This window comes from Carassius auratus, chromosome 36 (genome assembly GCF_003368295.1).
Source record: "Carassius auratus strain Wakin chromosome 36, ASM336829v1, whole genome shotgun sequence".
Lineage (NCBI taxonomy): Eukaryota > Metazoa > Chordata > Actinopteri > Cypriniformes > Cyprinidae > Carassius > Carassius auratus.
In genome coordinates this window covers 16,026,938-16,051,745 of record NC_039278.1, presented here as the reverse complement: position 1 = coordinate 16,051,745, position 24,808 = coordinate 16,026,938, and the positions used below count along the sequence as shown (strand labels likewise).

At 34.9% G+C, this 24,808-nt stretch overlaps 1 protein-coding gene across 1 annotated transcript; it reads right to left on the bottom strand.

The window, feature by feature from the left end:
- Positions 1–763: 763 nt before the first annotated feature.
- On the bottom strand, positions 764–24,226 carry LOC113055413 (membrane metallo-endopeptidase-like 1). The gene is made up of 24 exons (XM_026221715.1): positions 24,079–24,226; positions 20,663–20,827; positions 19,982–20,011; positions 19,472–19,534; positions 19,201–19,362; positions 17,635–17,715; positions 16,825–16,920; positions 15,309–15,427; positions 14,598–14,663; positions 13,519–13,653; positions 13,320–13,409; positions 13,082–13,218; positions 12,311–12,404; positions 10,535–10,663; positions 9,916–10,014; positions 8,899–8,982; positions 7,659–7,762; positions 7,517–7,575; positions 5,046–5,165; positions 4,767–4,900; positions 3,305–3,370; positions 3,078–3,173; positions 2,670–2,746; positions 764–2,297 (listed from the first exon to the last, which is right to left on the bottom strand). The coding sequence occupies exons 2-24, from the start codon at positions 20,817–20,819 to the stop codon at positions 2,198–2,200; spliced, it is 2,298 nt and encodes a 765-aa protein (XP_026077500.1). The 5' UTR covers positions 20,820–20,827; positions 24,079–24,226; the 3' UTR covers positions 764–2,197.
- Between the last annotated feature and the right edge of the window lie 582 nt (positions 24,227–24,808).

Here is a 24,808-nt window from a genome sequence, read left to right as displayed (position 1 = left end):
TGCTGGAAAATCATGGTTTATGTGCTTTTATAGTTGGTTGGAGTTAGTATAGATGGTTCATCAGTTGGTCTTTGGCCTGGTAGACCATCTTGGCCAGGCTGGAAAGTGTTACCAGCTACTATGGTCTATGCCACGTTTATGTACAAAATTACACATTCCCTGCTGAAAAATCAATATAGTTTGTGGTTTTATGTGATTTGTACTTGGTTCAAACTAGTCTAGATGGTTCATCAGCAGGACTTTGACCTGGTTGACACATCTTTGCAAGTCTGATTAACGTTAGAAGACCACGTGTTCCTGTGGCTTAGTGGTAAAGCATTGCATTAGCAGTGCAAAAGATCATGGGTTCAATTCCCAGGGAACACACATACTGGTAAAAAATGTATAGCCTGAATACACTGAAAGTTGCTTTGGATAAATGCAAAAGCAACTGAACCACTTTATGGTGGTATGACTTGTATTTTCCACCGGGTTTAAGTGAATATTCACACCAATGACCATTATAAGCAAAAAAATAAATAAAAAAATTGGTAGTCTAGATACACTCTTAAAAATAAATGTGATTCAAGATGCCACAGAAGAACCTTATTTCGTCTAAATGGTTAAATAAAGAACCTTTAACATCTGAAGAACCTTTCTGTTTGATAAAACGTTCTTTGTGGTGTAAGGAGGTTCTTCAGATTACAAAAAGGTTAAGAAAGAGATGGTTCTTTAAAGAACCTTTGACTGAATGGTTCTTAGTGGAACCAAAAATGGTTCTTGAAGCATCTTTATTTTTAAGAGTGTGGTTCATCAGCTGGAGTTTGACCTGGTCTTTTCCTAGCTGGTTACAGTTAGTAGACCAGTAAAAAAAAAACAGCTACAATGAAAAAATAAATCAATAAAAAATAAACACTTTAACCTGTTTTTCCAGCAGAGTTATGTGACGTGAACATTTACACCAATGACCATAATCAAACATAAATGGTTAAAGAGTATTAAAACTCAGTTATGAAAACAAAAAAATGATTGCAAAATGTGTTGCTTTAGAAAATTATCTTGATCTGAAAAAAAAACATCTTTCTGGATCTTAATGCTTCAGCTGTTTTTAAGAATCCCGAATGAAAACCAAACCAGGAGGATTGAACAGTTAAAGCTCCCTCAGTCTCTCTATGACATGCTAAAACATTGTGTTGACATTAGGAATGAACAGAAATGCTCCCTGGCAGAACGAACAACTTACATGAAACAAACAATCAGTCTGAGTGACCCGTTGTGTCTAATTCATTCCTGTATTGCAGCACTTCCTGACATTATCTGCTGGCTTTACCAGAAGCCCGTCACGTAATTGCAAGGCAGCCATGAATCGAGGCTATTTACGGACAAAAACACACAAAGCCTGAAGCAATACGGTTTTAACAGTCTTAAGGTTGTCATGTAATTGTAAACACGGGTCCTTTTACATAACGCTAAGCCCTCGATTTTAAAGAACGACAGATTGTTTAGAAAAACGTACTGTAGCTCGCACATATACATTATGATTTTTTTTTTGGGGGGGGGGGGGCTACATCACTCAATAGGACTCAAGCTTTTGCCTCTTTCCCGCTGCATGCTTTGGAAAATAAAATAATATTTCTTATAGCATAATAAAAATATTTCAAGGCTGCTTATTATGAAACGAAACATGATGCCTTGACTGGTTTTTATTCAGACCACAATCTCCATCGGCTTCCAAGCCTCCAGTTGTTGGCGCTATTTGGGTTCGCTCAAGCACAACGAATATATTATTGGAGAGCCGTCAGAATCGTAAGCCAACCGAGGGATTTATCCATTTACATAATCTGGAAAAATCTGATGTCAATAAGCCTCTCGTTGCATTGAAACTATTGTGTTAACACATGTTATTCAATGCAAAAATTAATAGTGTTAAAAGAAACCTGTAAATATTCAAACAAGACCTATAGATAATGAAAAAGCATGCCTCTTTTTCAGAAAAACAACACCCTTACTGTGCACATTCACAACGCCTGCACTCAGTTATATGTGCGCATTTGAAAGGTTCACAGTAGACATCTATGCAGTCACACATGTAGGTGTCTAACACCTTGGTAGTGTCTGACACATCAGACTAACAGACACAACATAAGATGATCCAAGCTCTCCTAACCGCTGCCTGGTTCCTATAATATACACAGACTCCCGTGACTCCGCCGGCACATTACCACACTCGACATTTCTCCTCGGGGTTCATGGGAGCTCCTCGTGCACAATGAAATGCTTCAGAAAATGCCTCAAAGTTCTGGAGGGAACCTAGAACCCTGTTAAAAACAAAAAACATGATCAATTACAAAACACCTACAGTGAACCTAAAAAATAGTTCGACCACTAAAAAATGTCTGAATTTCAATGAAGAGAGCTCTACTGAAGCACTGTGTTGCTTCTTTAACATTTTGCTTGAACATGTTGCAAAAATATATATGTATTGCATATTATTTCCATGTCTATTAAAAATTTGTTAAGGGAGAGAAAAATTGCTTTGTATATGTATAATATACACTACCCTTCAAAAGTTTGTTTTTGCTATATTTAAATATGTTTAATAGCTTGTGCATGTTATCGAATGCACTGCCATGTTTAAGTATGACTTAGATTTTCATCTTTAATTCACAACTGTGGCACAAAGCTCTTGCCTGTATTCCAGAGGGCTGTGTGGGTCAGTTTTGATGGACTGAATGGCGTATTCAGGGCGACAGGCACCACACCAGACCTACAGAAAGCATGAGACATTTTTATATTCAATAAAAATAAGCCAAGAACAACTGAACACATTTTGTTATTTTATTAGCACATATTTTGAAATGTGCCCATCCAAATCCACGTCCTTCAAAGCTGCACCCATCCCATCGGATGGCATGATTCAAACACTGATTTCTTGCCTTCAGCACATGATCGAGAGCCTGCGGTCATGTATTTTTTTACAGAGATTAAGCAGCACCTGTATCTTTTAATATGTGTCAGTTTAGTTTGATACGCTCCTGACCTTGCATGGGCATCAAGGGGAGCACATGCAGGCGTCCTAAAGTAGATGTCATTCATACCTGGGCAAAATTTAGAAAGAAGAGCTGTTTGTGATCCATTTCCAGTCCGGGAAGACGGGGCTCCTCGCCCTCCCTCTCCACCCACTTCATATACGCCTGATGTCACACACACAACATCAAACTCACATAAACCGAGTTCTACATGTTCTGATGAAGATGTGAGTATTTAAGATGTAAGTAGTTCTCACTGTGTTTCTAGTTGTTTAAAGGCAACTAATTATACAAACCTTATATGCTTGACGAACACCACCGTTGTCAGCAATATTCTCTCCTAGTGTTGTGATGCCACTGACCTGCAACAACATCAGTGTAAAAATGTTCAGTGTTATTTAACTATTATTTCTATGATATTAAAGTATTTACTAATATTTAAAATCAGCTTTTAATTTGATATTTTCAGTGCTCTTTTTTTAATACTTTAAAAAAATATATTTTATATTTATATATATATATATATATATATATAATTTGCTTTTAGATTTTAGTTTAATAATTTTAATACTTCAACTTAAGTTTTTTTTAGGTTTTTTTTTTATCTAATATTTATATTTTCTTTTATTTCAACTTTATTTTGATTAACAAAATGAAGTTTACAATAACAGCAGTATTTTTATAAATCTTTATTTCCTTAAAAGTTTTTTAGGAGGAATAAAAGAGATTTGTTTATGTACTGAGCTATAAATTGAACTGCAAAACATTTTCTTACTTAGTATTTTTTTTCTTGGTTTCCTTTAGAAATACCTAAACATTTTTTTTTTAAGAATATCTGTCAATGGGGCGAAAAAAAAAAAGATTTTCCCTTTGAATTAAGATTAAGATTTTTATTGCCCCTTTGACATATATTTTTTCTTAAGCAAAACAAAATTTGTATACATTTTTCAGAAAACACTATTTTTCAGAAAACACAATATTTTAAGTCATTATACTTCTCAAGTAAAGGTATCTTTATTTAGGGATGTTTAGTTATTTATACAAGAAAACAAGACAAAAATACTAAGTAAGAAAATCATTTTTTAGAGTGAATGTGTATATTATATTTGGATATTATAGGTTTAGGAAGAATTGATAGACTGATGTTGTGTTAAATATAAATGCAGTTTGAGACATTGCTGGCACATTTTATAAAAGTCAGGAAAAGTATTTAAACATCCTTAAAAGAAGCAAAATACGGAGAATGCAGTCAATTTATTGCCATATTTACAAAAAAGTGAATAAATAAGCATAAAAAAATGCTAGTGGGGTTAGCTAAGGTGACTTTACTAAATAACGAGTCATTTTCAAAGTTTATAAAAAAAAATAAAAAAAAACATTCTAAATATGTCGGTCAAGTTTTAAAATCCATTAATTTTAGTGGCTAAAAAGATTAAATTAGTTTCAAGAATTTATACCAAGTAATTTTTGCTTGATTTTTATATATATATATATATATATATATATATATATATATATATATATATATATATATATATATTTATATATATATATATATATATATAATATTATTATTATTATTATTATTATTATTTATTTTATTATTTATTTAAGGGCAGTGGAAATTCTTAGATTGGGCTAAAGGCATGCACACACTGCAAGTACTGGAAGTACAAAGCATATATTTGTTATTCGTTCATTTTTAAACATTCAGATACAGATTTCTGAATGTATCCTACTGAGTGAAGTTCTTCTTACATTTTGGCCTCCTGCAAGTTTCCAGCTGAATTTGCCGTACTGCTCCACCATGCATTTAGATTGATCCTCAAAGCGCTCGGCAGAGAAGTTGCTCCACCAGTTGTACATGTTTCCATCCTTGTCAAAACTGCGGCCTGTGAAAATAAATATTTCATTTTTTTGGAACACATAGTCGAATTTTAGACAAGCATTGTGGTTGCTCTTTTGCCACACTGTTTTTTTTTTTCATCCACAGCTAACTGATATTTGGTACAATCCATCAGATGAGATGCATATTACCTTGATCATCAAATCCATGAGTGATTTCATGTCCTATAACCATCCCAATTCCACCAAAGTTTAGAGCTTGCAGCTGTTTTTCACTGAAGAACGGAGGCTGGAGGATGCCAGCAGGAAACACTGAAAGAAAGATGGATGCATAGAAAGAGATGCAATTCAGCACAATGCCTGGGTAATTGACCAGGAAATGTGTTTTTGAGATACTAATTGAGTCACAAGAAAACAACTCAACTCATGTTTACTATTTTTATATTTAAAAAAAAAAATAAAAAATAAAAAAAAATATATATATATATATATATATGAAGCACACATTTATATTTAATTCATGATTTATTATATATGCATGTATGAATTCTGATTATATATATTTTTAAGATTTCATTATTGTGTAAAAATGATTAAAATCAGTTACCAGTGCTGAGTTGTGGCAAAAACCAACAATTTTGTCCCAAATAATGTTAATTTGAAAGGTTAGCTACTTTTGTAACCATAAAGAAAGCAATGTTAACAATGTGGTAAAAGAGACATGTAATGTTAGAAGAAAACTGAAAAATCGAGGTAAAATATTTTTTACTGTGCATCGTTTTCAGTCAAGCTATGCAAATATCCAGTAAAACTTTACAAAACATGTTATAATATTATATAAATGTGTGCATTTAAGAAAAAAATGATATCTCAATATAACTTTCTCTTTTTTGATGACGATAATTAATCAATATTGTGTTGAGCATGTTTTTGTGCTGGTACTTTGGCTGATTTAGGTCTGAACAAGTTCAGTTCAAATGTAAGTGGAAATCATATTAGTGGACACATTAGATAAAACAGTGTGAAAAGTGCTTTTAAAGAGTCTCCACAAGACTCTAAAGTGCCTGTAGTTGAAGAAACGCTTAATAATGTGATGGTAATGGTGTATATCAGAGCGCAGAAGCTATATTAGAAGGACAGAAACGTCTCTGCTGTGTATCGTCCTCCAGCTATAGTAGAAACGACTTTGTGCCGACAGTTGTCTCTCAAATGGCAGTTCAGCTCGAAGTGTTTCCTAGATTGTCCAGGAACATTAAAATGTGCTATCTAAGAGTAATTATGTGGAAATTTCTCCAACTGAAAATCTGCATAATCACTTGGCTTTTGTAATCTCTGTATTAACTTTATGGTATTAACCCAGGCTGAATAGCGTGTACTCGCCGTCCGCAGTCCACCTCTGGAAACACAAGCTTTGTGGGCAGTGGAGCCTGAAACTAGCTTGCTTTAATCTACAAGAGAAAAGCACTACAGGCATTAGAGCCATTATGACAATGGGCTGAGAAAGCGTTCATACTGAGAGCCCTCAACAGATTAGGAGAAATCTGACCAGAACTAATACTTCACAGAAGACTCACGTTTGGACAAGTCCTGCGCTTTTGGCCTTCTCTGCTGGAAAGATTCATGAATCTCAATGCTGGACTAGACTGGTCTGTGCTGGTCTAGCTATAGTGGACCTGAAAAGGTTCTTTGCTGTAGATATGCTTGAAGGTTTTCTAAAGTGGAGCTATAATAGTGTGCATTCATTAATATTTATGATTTGAATGTTTTGTTTTTTTTGTCCATTTGTGGTAAATCGATGAAATAAAAGTATTAATATATCATATAATGCCGTATAGAATATTATATTATAGTATATAATATTATTTCTAACCATATATCTGTGAACTAACTAAATTATTATTATTTTTTTATATAATTTTTTATTTAATATTAAATATTATATAATGTTGTATGTTGAAAAATAGAATATATTAATAGTTTATAAATATAGTTTTTGTTGTGTTCAACACATTATTTTGTACAGTAGTTTATGTAATTTTTACATTTATTATTAATGTATTATTATATATTAAATTACATTCTATATTATATTATACAACACAATATATTATTTCTGCCAAAATGGATGCGGACTTACCAATCTATTTTCTGTTGTGAGAGTTAAACATTTTTATTTTTGCAATTTATTTCAATTTTTTACACTCATTATCAATTTATTGTTATATATTATGTAATATTCTATATTATATTAATTTCTAAGCTGTAAGCTTAGAAATGTGGTTTCTGTTGTGAGAGTTAGACACATTTTTATTTTTGTTATTTAATTTATAAATGTATTATTAATTTATAATTATATTTTATATAATATTGTATATTATATTATATAATAGAATATTATTTTTGACTATATGGCTGTGAGCTTACAATCTAATTTCTGTTTTGAGAGTTCCACATTTTTAATTTAGTAATTTATTGATTTTTTTTTATTTACTATTAATTTATTACAATTTAATATTATTTCTGATTATACGGCTATGAATTTACCAATCCAGGTTCTCTTGTTCGAGTAGAATATTTTTTTATTATTATTATTATATAATATTCTATATTATATTTTGTTATATAATGTAATGTTATTTCTGACTTTATGGCTATGAACTTACCGATCTGGTTTCTGTTGTGTGAATAGAAAGCATTGACCACAGCCGCACCAATAATCCACCTAAAACATTCACAGAGACAAAGAGAATAACTAAAAAAAAACTCTTTCTAGCATTCTAGCATTTCTTTTTTTATGTTTCGTACATGTCAGGATCCACGGGCTCCCTCAGCTTTTTATGACCTTTCTGGGCTGAGACTGCCAGGTTTTCCAGAATGTTCTCAAAATAGTTCTCTTCACTAAAATTCAGCTGTGAGCAGACAGAGAGAGACAGATAATCACACAGAAGTATTTCTGTCATCATTCATGTATTCATGTCCATGCGATATTAGTTGGTTTCAGTGCTTTAAGTGGCCCAAAAGAGGTGCCGGTACTCTATTATAGCCACACAAAAAAAAATATTTTCTGTTTTTGTTTTGTTTTTGTTTTTGATTACTCCCCTCATCTCCTGAGGTAACAACAACTATATTGAAGGGATTTTATAGACAGCAGTCAACAGGCGACCTTAATAATAAATAATTTCATTAGTTTGTGGATTTGATTGAGCTAGAAAGAACTACTGAACATAAATAAAATGTGCAAAAGGATTTTTAATAACTCCCTGACTCAAATGATTCGCGAACCCGCTACAAACTCTCAAATTGATTCAAATGATTTGCGATCCCCAAACTGACTCAAATGATTCGTGATCCCGTTCCGAACTCCCAAACTGACTCAAATGATTCGCGAACCCGCACCGAACTCTCGAATTGATTCAAATGATCCGCGAAGCCGCTCCAAACTCCCGAACTGACTCAAATGATTCGCGAACCTGCTACGAACTCCCGACCTGACTCAAATGATTCGCGAACCCGCTCCGATTCCTCGAACTGATTCAAATGATCCGTGAAGCCGCTCCGAACTCCCGAACTGATTCAAATGATTCGCGAACCCGCTCCGATTCCTCGAACTGATTCAAATGATCTGCGAAGCCGCTCCGAACTCCCGAACTGATTCAAATGATTTGTGATCCCCAAACTGACTCAAATGATTCGCGAACCCGCTACGAACTCCCAAACTGACTCAAATGATTTGCGATCCGCAAAATGACTCAAATGATTCGCGAACCCGTTACGAACCTGGAAGAATTAGGAAGCGTGCATTGTGAAGGGCGCTCTGAAAAGCGGCAGCGCAGGCAAAGGATTAAAACCTCTATTAAAACAGATGTCCAATTGAACTTACTGGTAAGCTAAAATCACGTTCTGGGCGCACGGAGAGGTGGCGGTACGCTCAAGAGCTATATTTGGAAGTGGCGGTACTGAGTACCGGTGTGTACCGGCCCACTTAAAGCACTGTTGGTTTGGATGGTAGTTTCTTTGGAGGTCAAAGTTCTCTGAGTGTCCTTACGTGTGTGTATTCCTCGTCCAGTTTTTTATTTTCCTCTTCAAGGATGTGGTCGGGATAACCGATCTGTTCTGATATTGCCATGGCCTGCAAGACATGGAAAACAGGCGTTTGGAGAGCGAGAAGAACTTGTAGATTGTAGGAGCGAATAATAATAATAAACTTTATGGTTGAAATAACACCTTTCATAGAAGTAATTCAGTTTAAAGTGCTTTACAATAAAAACAAACAAAAATACCTTAATTAATATAACATAGTATTTAAATATGAATCTCAGTTCATAATGATAATAAGCTGATGTTTTAAACTGAGGTGTGAGTTGATAATTATGCTAATAATTAATGAAATCATAAAAAAAACATAATAATTATTTTATATCAGAAAATGACTATATCAAAATAAAAAAAATAACATTTCTTATATTAACCACTGGGTTTTTACAGAATAAAGAAGTTTATTAAAAATCATAATTATTCAAATTAGCATATATATATATATATATATATATATATATATATATATATATATATATATATATATATATACTTTTTTTTTACTTCCATGTCATATGCCTATTAACAAACATCAGAGAACCATTAAAATATGAATGTAAATTATTAAAATATTAACTTTAACAGAGGGTATACTTCAAGTACAGTAAATATTTTAGGTCAAAGGTGTTCAGCTCACAAAAAACTAATGGAAATCCCTAGGATTAATGGATAAACTCCAGAAATAAATGTACTTCATCACACTCTAAAAAGGAATTCTGAAATTCTGAGATTCTGCCATTTCACCTTATTTAAAATTTTTTGCAGACATAATTGTCCAGACAAGATTAAATGTATTGGTCCTCAATTAACCTGAATGTTGAATGAATGAACTAGTATAACTCAAAAGCACATGTTGAAACAACTGCATCACACCGAACAACAAGACAGCAGGGTCAAAAAGTTTTTAAGTTGACTCAACAAATAGTTTTTTGCAGTGCAGGAGTTGTGGCCATTAATAGCATCTGACCTTCTCCCTGGCTTTTTCCTTGGACTGTTCATCCATCCAGCTCAGTTCTTCCAGCGTTTCCACATAAGCTTCCTGAATCTTCTTGATGAGTTCACGCACCTGAATAACAGTGCAGAGACACATTTAAAGTCAACATTGCAAAACTTTTGAAACTCTTTCTTGATTATTTAGTGGGCATATCATGAAATTATAGGGAGGACTATGTGACGTCTGCTGAAAAGGAAAGTTGTTTTGATTAAATGAGGACAAACCTATACTTGTATATTTCTTCAGAATAATGTGCATGGATAAATCATACACAATAAGGCCAGAATTAAGAACATTAAAAAAGTGCATTTTGACTGTTATTGTTTTTTGACTGTCCTAGAAAAACTATATAAAGCCACCACATCTATACATGCCATGCAGAGTAACGGTATATATAAAATAATGTAGGATCATTCATCCTGACTTAATAAACTGAGTTGACTTACTGTCAAATCACTGAAATCCTCATCAGAACCGCCTAAACAATCCATATCAATCTGATAATAGCTGATAATATGATGTTTTGAGGGAGGATGTTCCTGTTTTGTCTAGTGGTGTGTTTTTGCAGGCCAGTTTGGTGTTTTATTCTTACCATGTGTTTGCTGTTTCCAGAGAAGGTTTCCCGGACGTACAGAGCCCCGACGGCGTTCTCCATGTTGCCCTGGACATAACGGACACAGTCTCTCCACCTGGCCTCCTCTACCGTAGTGCCATGCAAAGCCTGAGGGAACACATAATGCAACCGAGAAAAATTAGACCACAGAGTGCTGTATCGAAATATATTCATAGAAAGTTGACTGGTAGGAAAAGGTGCAAAAGCAACAAGGATGACCACAGCCTCGGGAAGATTGTCAGAAAAAAACTGATTCAAGAACTTGGGAGAGCTTCACAAGGAGTGGACTGAAGTCAGAGTCAGTGCATCAAGAGTCTTTAGGAAAAGAGCTACCGCTGTCACATTCCTAGAACCAAGCCAAACCTAAACCAGAAAAAATAACTGGACTGTTGCTCAGTGGTCCACAGTCCTCCTTTCAGATGAAAGTAAATTTAGCATTTCATTTGGAAATCAAGGTCTGGAGTCTGGAGGAAGACTGGAGAGGCACAGGATCCAAAGTCCAGTGTGAGGTTTCTGAAGTCAGTGATGATTTGGGAGCCATGGCATCTGCTGGTTTTGCTCCATTGTGTTTTATCAAGTCCAAAATCAATGCATCTACCAGGAGATTTTGGAGCACTTTATGCTTCGATCTGCTGACATGTTTTATAGCAATGCTGATTTCATTTTACAGCAGGACTTCAGCACATAATAATAATAATAATAATACGTTTTATTTATATAGCGCCTTTCCAGAGCTCAAGGACACGTTACAATAAACAAACAACAATAAAGGCAATTGACAAAGAGAGCAGACAGAACAACAATAGGCAAATGAGAGTGCAAGTACAGTAAGTGAGAATTGGGTAGATGGGGCAGCAACCAGCAGAGAGATAGGGAAAAAAAATGAAAATAAATAAAAAACACACTAAGACCTATAACATTCAGAAAATAGGTGTGTTTTGAGCATGGATTTGAATTCAGAGATAGTGTTAACAAAACGGAGTGATGGGGGGAGAGAGTTCCACATTTTGGGCGCAACAACACTGAATGATCTGCCCCCCATTGAAGCAAGGCGATGCCGAGGGACAACGAGAAGGCTGGAATCAGCGGATCGTAAAGAGCGAGTTGGGGTGTAAGGGAGAAGCAGGTTACAGAGGTAGGGGGAGCAAGGCCATGCATAGACTTAAAAGCGAGAAGGAGAATTTTGAATTTAATACGTAAAACACATGTAAACAGAGCCAAAACTACTTCCGAGTGGTTTGCTGATCATGATATTACTGTGCTTGATTGGCCAGCCAACTCACCTGACCTGAACCTCACAGAGAATCTATGGGGTATTGTGAAGAGGAAGATAAGTAACATCTGACAAACAATACAAAGGGGCTGAAGACCGCTATTAAAGCACCTCCATGCCACGCCGCACTGAAGCAGTCATTCATGCAAAAGGAGCCCCAACCAAGTATTGAGCTCATAATTAAACCTGCTTTTGAGATCTTGAAAAAAAAATTTCTTTTCCGAAGCTGTAACTAAATTAAGAATTAAAACAAAAAACTCTAGAAATATTTCAGCTTGTGTGCAATTAATCTAGAATATAAGAAAGTTCGCTTTTTTTAATTAAATGTAAAAAATAAATAACTTTTCCATGATATTTTAATTTTATGAGATGCACCTGTATAATGGACTAAAACAGTAACAGACCACCAAAGCGCAGTTTTAAAAGCAGTTAAATGCCACGAGAGCTCTCCTGGGTTTGTGATTGTTCAGATTGAGGCTGACCTTTCTGTAGTGCGCTCTCACGTCTTTGAAGCGCCGGCTCATACTGCTGACCCTCTCCATGATGAGCATCCACGCAAGATAGTTCTGCAGAGTCCTGCAGAGGTCACAGGTGTATGTGTAAGATATACTATGCAACGCGTACATTTTTATATAATGTAAATATATATCAAATAAATTTAACTATTAGATGAAAATTACTTGAACTAAATAAAAATAAATTAAAGCTAAATAGAAATATAAAAAACTAATAAATATGGTAAATTACTAAAATTGAAATAAAAATTAAAATGAACAATGAAAAAAAAATGTATACTATATATATGTATATATATATATATATATATATATATATATATATATATATATATATATATATATATATATATATATGATTAAATAAATAAATGTTATAACAGATAACTTGAATGCAATGTAAAGATGCAATTTTTGGATCAAAGCAACTGCCATGCATATATCTAAATGAGTATTAAAGTGTAGGAAGGAAAATTAATAAATAAGATCTCTTTAACAAATCAGTTGTGTCTCCTGACTGCAATGGGATTAGATAGAATGCAGGTGGAATTAGAAGAAATCTCGACAATATCTTAACTTGTGCTCAAATACTTGCAACTTCAACCTCAATATAAACTCAAACATTCATTCAATATGAAATTCTTATTATTACCATCACCTTTACTCTTATTGACATGTCAATGAAGAATTAACTCACATTTTTCATGTGTCAAACAGGTACATGAACTGAAACATCACCTGTGACTGTGCTTGGAAAGAACAGCTCTGAGTTTCTCCAGGTAAGGTGAGCAGTACACAACTATGGGTTCATCCGGCTGCACCGTTACTGACACACTAGACATGATACCCTGGACATAGCGTGTCCAATTAAAGCCCTGAAATTTCATAAAGAGATACACTACACTAAATACTGAGGAGGACTAAGTGTAAAAGTAAAAAGATTCCATTGATATTCCATATTGCCCTTTGCACTTACATTGAGGTTGAACGTTTGCTGCACTTCTCTCAGTGTCATTTTGTTGTACAGCACAGTGATGTCGTTGCGCTCTTCTGCAGGTGACGTGGCCTGTTGAAGCACAGAGCTGACACTCGCATGACTTACGCATGGCATTTAGAGTATCAGAAGCATTTTATAAAGTTGGTTGTTGTGTTTTGCCATCTCCAGTTCAACTCACGTTCGCGATGTCTGTCTCCAGCTCCAGCACTTGAGTCATGTCCTCCCAGACACGCTCTTCCTCTTGGGTCAAGTTCCTGTCTTCTCGTGCAATCCTTGCTATGGAAACCATGAACTCCAGATACGCCTCACGCACCTGCCCACAGAGATACATGATGATTCATGTGATCAGAACGATAGCATTGAAGGGGTAGTTCACCCAAAAATGAAAATTCTATGTTTATCTGCTTACCCCAAGGGCATTAAAGATGTAGATGACTTTTTAACTCAAACCGTTGTGGTCTCTCAGTAATATAATGGAAGTGAATGGGAATCACGGCTTTCAGAGTCCAAAAAACATACACAAACAAAACCAAATTACTAGACACTGATGTGTAAAGACACGAAACGAGCGGTCTGTGCAAGAAACTGAACAGATTTTATATTGTTTTTTACCTCTGATTCACAGCAATGTCTGAACTCTCCTGAGCGCATTCTCAACAGCCAGCACATGACATGTTGTTTTCTTCTTCTTGCTTTACAGCGGATCACAGACTCATGTTCATTACCGCCACCTATCTCTCAAATGGACCACTGACACTCCTAATTGATATTGAAGATAGAGTGGTCTATTCGAGAGATAGGTTGTGGTAATTAACTTATAAGTGTGCGATCCACCGTAAAGCAAGAAGAAGAAGAAGACGTGTCTCACGCCGGCTGCTGAGAACACGCTCAGGACAGTTCAGACATTGCGGTGAATCAGAGAGAAAATATTATGTAAATAATGTTCAGTTTCTTGCAAAGAACGATTGTTTCATATGTTTACACATCAATGTATCTTCACGAGTCACAGGGTTTAATTTGGTTTTGTTTGTGTTTGTTTTTTTGACTCTCAAAACCGCGATTCCCATCCACTTACATTATATGACTGACAAACTGCAATGGTTTGAGTTACAAATCTTCATTTGTGTTTTACTGAAGAAACAAATTCACATACATACTGGGTCCCCAGGGGGTAAGCAGATAAACATAACATTTTAATTTTTGGGTGTACTATTCCTTTTAGGGAAAGAATGCGTCTCTCAAAATGACATAACATACCTTCTTATAATTCCCATCACTGAGGTAATAATCTCTTGAAGGCATTCCTAGTGCTGGTTGGTCAACCTGTGGAAACAAAAGGATGTGGTTTAATGACAAAGTCAATTCATTATCTGAATTGCTGCTTGAGTACAGTATGCATGAGATCATCCAATAGTGAAATGTTCATAATTAATCCAATGAAAAATCACATTCTGTTTTATTAGCTCATGCTCCAAATGGCATTTTAATCAGGGGCTATTAGGTAAAATAAATTGCACTTAGATTCTGTGTATTTTAAAGGTGATGTGCCACTAAAAACAAAATGACAACTCATAACATCAAATTGGTATTTTTCATTTATTTTTGGTACATATTCAATATTCAAACATATATGGTATGCATGGTAATTCATGGTACTACTATACCCAGCAAAAAAATAAAATAAAAAATGTTTACGAACATTTTGCTAATGTTCCCATTAAGATATGAAAACGTTATTTTTTTAATGTTCTCTGGGCATTCTGAAACAAGTACTATAGCTACATTTAAAAAATGTTAAATTAATGTTTAAATGAACATTCTATTAATGTTGCTGGAGAAATTTGTTCAACTTTGCCAAAACGTTTTTGTGAATTTATCAACATGTAATTACCATCTATGTTTTCCATACTATGGCATATTTATTAATGATAAAAAAGAATAAACTATGCACTATATTCAATAACTTACATGGATAATGTAACGGCTGGAGTCTCGATCATCTGGCCACACAAACATCTCCAGCACAGCTTTCTTATTGTACCGAGCATTCAGAACAGCCAGTGTGTCCTCCAGGCTCCACTCTTGTTCTGTGAGATCAGAGATTTGTGGTTTTTAGTCCATGTCTGTTCAATCCGAGGCAATGTATATTTTTTATATCTTAGTGTGCTTCCAAATATTTTGCAAAAACTCAGCGGTTTTCAAACTGTGGTTGGACATGTAAACTGTGAGAAAGGTGCTGCATTTAAGACATTTCAGAAAAATGGAAAATGTATGTTCTCAAATACAATCAAAGTTTCACACACCCTTTTTAAAGCTGTTATCTGATTGGTTGCATCATTAAGACCAAACCAACTCACACCTACAGCCATACTTGGGAATCGGTGCCAGACGTGTTGGACAGAATTTTAAAGAATAATCTTGATTTTTAATCAAAAAGCAAAAATAAATGCTCTCTTAAGCCTTATGGAAATGCAATGAAATTGATAAGTAGGCCTGCCCAATTTAATTCTTTGACAAGGAAAATTTGAAAAATTGATAGAACAAATGCATTTTTTTCTCATTTCACTGAAGAGGACAATTCACTTAATATGTCTTTAATCAACTTCCTGTTTACATAGAAAATACATTAAAACAGGACAGAAAAATGCGTTTGTCAAAGCATTTTAAGGGATCTTGCAACATGAAATCCTATTTATTCTGTAAATGCATTATTCTAATCTAACTCCATGTAATTAATCAAGAAAAAAAAATTGAATGAAATGGCTTTACTTTTTAGCCACCCTTCTTTATTTTTTGGCTCCATTCTCCATTTAATTATCCAATTAATTCCCAATGGATAAAATCGGGTCCCACATTTTTCTTGTTCTTTGTTTCACCCAGAAATGCATCACATTACAGAAGTCAAAAAGGTTGCAAATGCTGTTCGGTTGCCTTTCATTAGAACTGAGTGCATTGCATATCACGGCTGGTTAGTTTCACTATTATTCAAATTTCTGTTGTTCTGTATGTCTGTTGTTTGCATAATAAGACAGAGTGATTGTTTTCCAAAGACCAGTTATGGTTGTGGTTAAACATCTCCATTGGCTTCTACAACCAGCATGCATCGCTTTAAAGGCACATATTAAATCAGTCAGGTGTGTGTCTAGGTTGATGTCTACATTTATAGATTGTACTCCAGTTAGCTTCTTCTATTATGTTTAATTATTCTTCTCCTTCTCAAAGTCTATAATAAGCCACAGAGCCAAGCATCACAGTGGGTCACTCTCTTATCCTCTCACCCTCCTCTATCTCCCCCTAAACATGACAGATGAGCGGGACAGCCACTGCTCTGTGAAACCACCGGACTTTTCCATCAGTCTAGTGTCTTATCAACACCCAGCGACAGCACTGCTGGAGCGATTGCATTTATCCCATTTAGATAAGCCCAAGATGCTGCCATTCTCTGTGAGAGTGAATTAGAGATGGCCACCGGTATCTCTTGTACCTGCTGTGTCGTTCCAGACCTCAGAGGCTACGGGCCAGTCACCAATACTGTCAATGAGCCTGAGAAGAGGCTGTGAGTCACGCTGCTCAATCACAACTGCAGGGGGAAGCAGAGAGACGAGACTCAACTGGATTTATACAAAAACAGCATAACAGACACTTAGTAGGTGGCCTTCATTTTCAGTCAAATATTAACCAATTATATATTATTATTATTTAAATTGTTAATTATATATTATTAGAGTTTTATTTGAATGTATAATTTTGTTTTAGTCTAATATTAATATTTTGTTTCATTTTAGCTTTATTTCACTTAACAAAAATGTTAAATTAAATAACACTTGTAGTTCCGTTTTCCGTAAAATAATAGTTTTAGTTTTGGTTGACCATAATAACCCTAAAACCAACCAGCTTGTAGATAAATTCAAACATTATCCGTTTAATTCAAGCCATTTAAAGAAGAGGGGAAAAAGTGAAACATTTGAACTCATCCCATAAAGCATTGCTAATTTGTAGGAAAATCAAAAATGATGTTGCAATATGAAACTCATGGATTATGAAATACAATATATATCCAAAGTATTCGTGAAACTTGATCATTTCATTTGCTTACAGTTGTAAACAGATTATCGTAGTACATTTTACTCTCTCTACTTCTAAATTTCACATTTAGTTCAGTGTGTTACTTACCGTTTCTTTGTAAATATTTGTGAAATTTACAAGATACTCCTGACATCAATTATGATCATAACATCATACTAATAATCTATATAATCTAGAGTATATGTAGATCCCAGTAATGCGTACTCACTCTCATTCATGCATGAGCTGTAGAGCGTTTTGGCTTTCTTGAAGGCCTCTCTGTCATCCTTACTTTGCATCTCCAGAACTCCTGTGCAATGATAGATCAAAGTTTATAATGATTTATTATTGGCCACTGACACAGGTAACTATGCTGTTCTTATGCTGTTAGATCTTACTGCTGCTTTTGACACTATAGATCACAATATACTGATCTCTCGTCTCGAGCATTGTGTTGGTATAAAGGGTGCCGCGTTACAATGGTTTAGATCTTATCTGGGTGAAAGAACTTTCTCGATACGTCTTGGGGAATTTGTGTCTTCTACTGCATCTCTTGTATGTGGAGTCCCTCAAGGTTCCATTCTTGGACCCATTTTATTTTCCTTATATATATCACCTTTAGGGTCCATATTTAGGAAACATGGCATCTCATTTCACTGTTATGCAGATGACTCGCAACTCTATCTGCCTTTAAAACGAAACAATGCAAACTCTATAGCACCTTTGTTGAGATGTCTTGAGGATATTAAAGCCTGGATGGCCTCTAATTTTTTAAAGTTCAATGAAGATAAAACTGAAATCATTTTGTTTCGACCTGGTGGTACCATCAATACCCCTGATGTAGATCTTGGCGACTTAAAGTCATATGTGAAGCCCGTTGTAAAAAACCTAGGTGTTTTAATGGATGGTGACTTTAAACTAGATAAACAGATTAATTTGGTAGTTAAATCATGTTTTTATCAGTTAAGGCAATTATCTAAAGTCAAGTCATTTGTATCTTTTACTGATTTTGAGAGGGTCATCCATGCTTTTATATCATCCCGCCTGGACTATTGTAATAGTCTCTATGTAGGCATTGGTGAGGCATCTCTAACACGTTTGCAGAGGGTACAAAACGCGGCTGCACGTTTATTGACAGGGACACGCAAACGAGACCACATTACACCTGTATTAGCTTCCCTTCACTGGTTGCCAGTTCGTTTTAGAATTGATTTCAAGATTTTACTTTTAGTTTTTAAATCATTAAATAATACTGCTCCTAAATACCTCTCAGATCTATTACAGCCATATGCTCCATCCAGAGCACTTAGGTCTGCTGGGCAACTGCTTTTAGTTTCCCCCAATGCAAGATTAAAGAGCAGAGGTGACCGTGCCTTTGCAGTAGCGGCCCCGAAACTCTGGAATAATTTACCTTTGTACATTAGGCAGGCATCTTCACTTGCTGTTTTTAAATTACATTTAAAAACATATTTGTATAGTACAGCATATAACACAGTATGAGAGTTACCTGTTAGGAGTTCTTTTAAGTGTGTGGTATAAATCATTATTGGATTTATTGCATATTTTATTGTGTTTTTATTTATTATATTTTATTTCTTTTTATGTTTTTTAGTTCTACTGTTTACTTTATATTGTATGTACAGCACTTTGGTGAACACCTGCTGTTTTAAAAAGGTGCTCTATAAATAAACTTTGATTTGATTTGATTTGAACACCAACCAGATAACACTGTTTGAAAGAAATCTACACAAACCTATAATACACACTGTGGTTGTGTGAAGTTGACGTAACTGACCCTTGAGTACGATCTCCAGCTCATCTCTCAGAATATTGAATACGCTGTGAAGTGAGCTGGTTTCAGGAATGACGTGACGCTCTATCCAGCCTCCGCATGCGTACTGATAGAAGTTCTGGCACGGGTCCACACTGGAGTCCATGTTCTGGAGCAGTCGGGCCGCTGCATCATTGAATAAGAAATCATTTCAGATCTAGAATATCATTAGGTTTCAGCTGCAGTTTTGAGGTGGTGTAAAATAAAAGCTTTCATAATGACGTTTTGTTCTTACCGGCAGTGACACACTGTGGGGTTGTACAGACATTGCTGTCAGCACTTGATTGATATTTCAGCCCTGTTGTGATGTGGTGAGATAAACAACATGCATGAGGTTAATATCTGACTCAAACACAGCTGAGATCATGTGACATAATCCACTTCAGACGTTCTACGGAGAGAGCTTATCACTTCAGCTTAACACTGGAAACTGCTTTTATATTATGCATTTTACTGAAACAAAGTTGTCTTATATCTTTCCCTTATCAATCAAAACTTATCGGCATATTTAGCAAACCTGACACTCGTTGGTTTGAATGACTAATAAGACTCAAGACGGTGCTTATGTGTAGTATATATACTGTACATAATGTCCAAAAATTTAACATTGTACAGTATATGGAGTGACTATACAGGATTTGTGGCAGGACAAAAAAACATAACATCAGAATGAAATAAACAACGTGGATAAAATATGCCAAACTACACAAAATGTGATTTATGATCAATTCGCAGCATACTGTACCTTTTGAAGATTCATTTATGTTAAAGCGCTCTGAAATATAAGAGAAAAATAAAAGATCTTAAAAAATTATTTGTGTTCAGACTGTTTCATTTTATGATATATCTATACACTTTAAATATGGTTAAATACAATATTTTATCATAATTAAAAACTATAATAATTATAAAATATATAAACATTAATATTACTAATTAATACTAGCATTAAGAATTGTATTTTTTTACTTAACTCATATCAATTATTTATTTTATAATATACATTTTAAATATAATTAATATAAAATACACAAATTATAAATATAATATATACATAACTATATAATATTTATATTAAAAATATTAATAATATTAAAACATATTTATATATGTATGAAAACAGTAATATTAATTACTGATTATGAAAATCATTTATATTTATTTTGAATACATTTTTTTATATATAATTAAACACTAATTATAAATTGTACACACACACACAATTGTAAAAAAAAATATATACATTTATATAATTCTTTAATATTAATTTAAAGTATTTTTCTTCTATAAAATGAATGTTGCGCAATCTGCTCCACGTGAGATATTAACAAATTAATTCAGGTTGTTTCTTAATGTAGCCTATTACAAAGATCTTGAACATGTTTAGGTCTTTTGGGGGGAACTGCAGCAGAAATCTGTGTCCCACCTCTCAGAGCTGAAGTGTAGAGCACTATGAGTCCAGCCAGAGCACAGCTCATCAGAAGCACAATGACAGACAGTCCGATCTCCACTACAGTCCAGCGCTGCTTCCTCGGTTTACTGCTTTTCTCCATGATATCAATTTGGCTCTCTGATTTTCCCATTCTTGGAGCTGTGGAACAAAGTATTTAAGTGTTGGTGGAGAAGGCCGAGTGCGCGCGTAATTGTGCATGAACATGCGTCAAAGATTTTTTTTTTTTTTTTTATGTGGGATGGTGTAGATACTGAATAAGAAAGTAGTATATTTACACATTTCAAACAATGCTCCTAAGCGACCCGAGATATATTTTTGTCCAATTAATTTAAAATAAAAATAAAAACTCTTTTAATAAGAAGATTGCACTCACACAGATGAATCTAGAGGTTAAATGTTTGGTTTATAAATTACAAACTTCACCTTCATCAACGTGAATTATGATTCACAATCCATTATTATTTTTATAATAAAATGAATTTCTAAATAAAATTACGGATTCGATATGAAAGTTTCTTTCTTTCTTTTTTTTTTTTTAAATTGGGACTTGAATTAATCCATAGATTGATTCAGTGCTTTAAGTGGCCCAAAAGAGGTGCCAGGTACTCTATTATAGCAAAAAAGAAAAAAAAAAAAAAAACCCTACGAACTCTCAAATTGATTCAAATGATTTGCGATCCCCAAACTGACTCAAATGATTCGCGATCCCGTTCCGAACTCCCAAACTGACTCAAATGATTCTTGAACCCGCTCCGAACTCTCGAATTGATTCAAATGATCCGCAAGGCCGCTCCAAACTCCCGAACTGACTCAAATAATTCACGAACCCGCTCCGATTCCTCGAACTGATTCAAATGATCCGCGAAGCCGCTCTGAACTCCCGAACTGACTCAAATGATTCGCGATCCCGCTCCGAACTCCCAAACTGACTCAAATGATTCGCCATCCCCAAATTGACTCAAATGATTCGCGAACCCGCTACGAACTACCGAAATGACTCAAATGATTCGCGAATCCGCTACGAACTCCCGTTCTGACTCAATGATTCGCGAACCCGCTACGATTCCTCGAACTGATTCAAATGATTCGCGAACCCGCTACGAACTCCCGAACTGACTCAAATGATTCGCGAACCCGCTACGAACTCCCGAACTGACTCAAATGATTCGCGATCCCGCTCCGAACTCCCAAACTGACTCAAATGATTCGCCATCCCCAAATTGACTCAAATGATTCGCGAACCCGCTACGAACTACCGAAATGACTCAAATGATTCGCGAATCCGCTACGAACTCCCGTTCTGACTCAATGATTCGCGAACCCGCTACGATTCCTCGAACTGATTCAAATGATTCGCGAACCCGCTACGAACTCCCGAAATGACTCAAATGATTCGCGAACCCGCTACGAACTCCCGAACTGACTCAAATGATTCGCGATCCTGCTTCGAACTCCCAAACTGGTTCAAATGATTCATGCTCCATACTCCGAACCTGGAAGAATTAGGAAGCGTGCATTGTGAAGGGCGCTCTGAAAAGCGGCATCGCAGTCAAAGGATTAAAAAAACCAAATGTCCAAATGAACTTACCGGTATGCTAAAATCACATTCTGGGCGCATGGAGAGGTGGCGGTATGCTCAAGATCTATATTTGGAAGTGGCGGTACTGAGTACTGGTGCATACAGGACCCACTTATAGCACTCGATTGATTGGATTGTCTGTAGGCCATTCCGCCACGGGATAAATAAATAAAAAATAAAATCTCACAATTTATCTCAGTTCATCTGAGAGATTCGCAAGATGTCAACTCGGAACTCTAAAAAAAAAAGTAAAAGTTTATATCACGTGATTTTTTCTCCTTTTTTTCTGCAGAACTGCAAGTTTATATCTCACAGTTCTGTCACCGATTTTGTATTTTATTTTTATTAATTTTTTTGTCCTAGAGTTGCAGGAAGGGGAAAAAAAGTGAGATAAAAAAAAATCGCAATTATTATCATTTATTTATTTTTAACCCGTGGTGGAGACTATCTTCCTAGTAGAGTACACACCAGAATTAAGCAAACCTGAATGCGAGTTTGCCATAAAAATTCCAAATCTAATACTGGAGTTACCTATCTTCTTTCGTTTGTATGGCCTGCAGTGATGAATCGTTAGCAATGGGATCGAGAGTGTGTATTAAGAAAGTAAGTAGGACCATTTGATTTCATAATGACTTTAAGACATTAGGCAAACAACACATAAGGAGGTTAATGTATATGCACTTGGTTAATGCACTCAGAAGGAGCAGCATGTTTGAGCTGGTTTCATTTTTAATGACGGTTAAATTCAAGCAGGGCTATATGAGGCTTTCTTGAGATGTCTCCTACATCATCACATCATAAAATGTATTAAATCTGTGGAAACCTGACTTGTTTCAGAAATGGTGTTTTGCCTCATTGGTGTCAGCACTTTTCCTGTGTCTTGGAAGCTGGAAAGTGCTGATAAATTTCCTGTAACATTTTTAATTTTCTGACTCAATTGATGTCTGAAAGCGCAACAATTATCATAGAAACAGGCTCATCTAGAAATGAGTATTGAGCTTTTTGTGATTTTTTTAAAGCTGTCAGCCAATGAGCTGAAGACAAAAATGATATACAGTATGCTTTTGGATTCTTAACCATACTGATAAATACACACAATACATGACAGTGTTTATGTATATGCACATCATTATCAGAGACATGCATTTAAAACTACTATTTGAACTAAATCCATTTTTTTCTTCATATTTTTAGTATGAAGTACTATGAAACATATTTATTTATGCAGTATTATACATAGTATATATTGACTCTACCGAATCCATATCAATGAATTATATTTCCCAACATTTTTGCAGGTCAAAGGTCAGACGCATTTTTTAAAGTTCAAATATTCCATGTATACTGTTAAACTATTAATGTATACTGTTAAACTATTAAAATCTGTTAAAAAAATTTTTTATGAAGCACGTCACAAATTTATGCTTGCATGCAATTTTCATTTATCATTTTCATTTATTACGTATCTCTCTAAACCACTCATTTGTATGAAAACTTTGTAAGAAAATGTGAATATTTTTTAGAGAGAAAATTATAGCTATAGAGTCGCATGCAGCAATGCCTTCGATCAAGCAATCTAGTCGAGAAAAAAAACAAAAACAGAAAGCAGCAGACAAGAAGCTGCATTAATCTAACCAATGAAATCATCTAAATCATGAAAATCAAGAATAACTGATGGGGGAAATCAATGGAGAGGCATTAATTAAAAGTCCAGCTGTTTGCATCCATCTCCATAACTCCACCTGTAAACTACAAGGAAACTCTTCAATTCAATTTAACCCCCTCACACTGTAGAATATGCAAGACATACCTCTCTGAAGATGGAGTCCTTGCTGGCCCTGTTAGGACGCCTTTCAATTTCCCAAACACCCCTTCTGAGTTTGCACCCAGAGCTGGTGTGTGGTGAAATGAATCAGCGTCCGGACAGCTGGATGTCGGAGCGGCTGTCTGTGCTGATGTTCCTCTGACTGACTGAGTGAGATGCAGAAAAGAGGAAGAGAGAGGGAGGGATGTACAGGAGGAGGGGCGATCGAGGCGCTATTTTTGCCTGATGTTGATGTTTTGAAGAAACATCAAGAGGGGCTCTAAAAACGGGGCAGAAGGATGGTATCAGCTGAAAATAAATAAATGTATAAAAATAAAAATTTTCAAATGACAAAAATACATATATACAAATATAAAATACATGAAATACTAGTGAGAGTTTATATATAAATATATCAGTTTACACATACGAGGAATTTGTTTTGGTGACAGAAGCTCAAACTGATTAGACAGCCACACGACACCGATAATAAAAATAGAATAAGTAAATAGGAAATAAAAAATACAACTATTTCAAACAATGCACAATATACAAATAGACAATAGATTACATTTGTGTACAGATGCGTTATGTACAAATACAAGGAAATGTGAATAAGAAGTATGTTTTATATATATATATATATATATATATATATATATATATATACAGCTGCACCATCAGCACCATCAGCACCATCACTTTCATCAACAGTTAACTTGGCAATAAACATGTG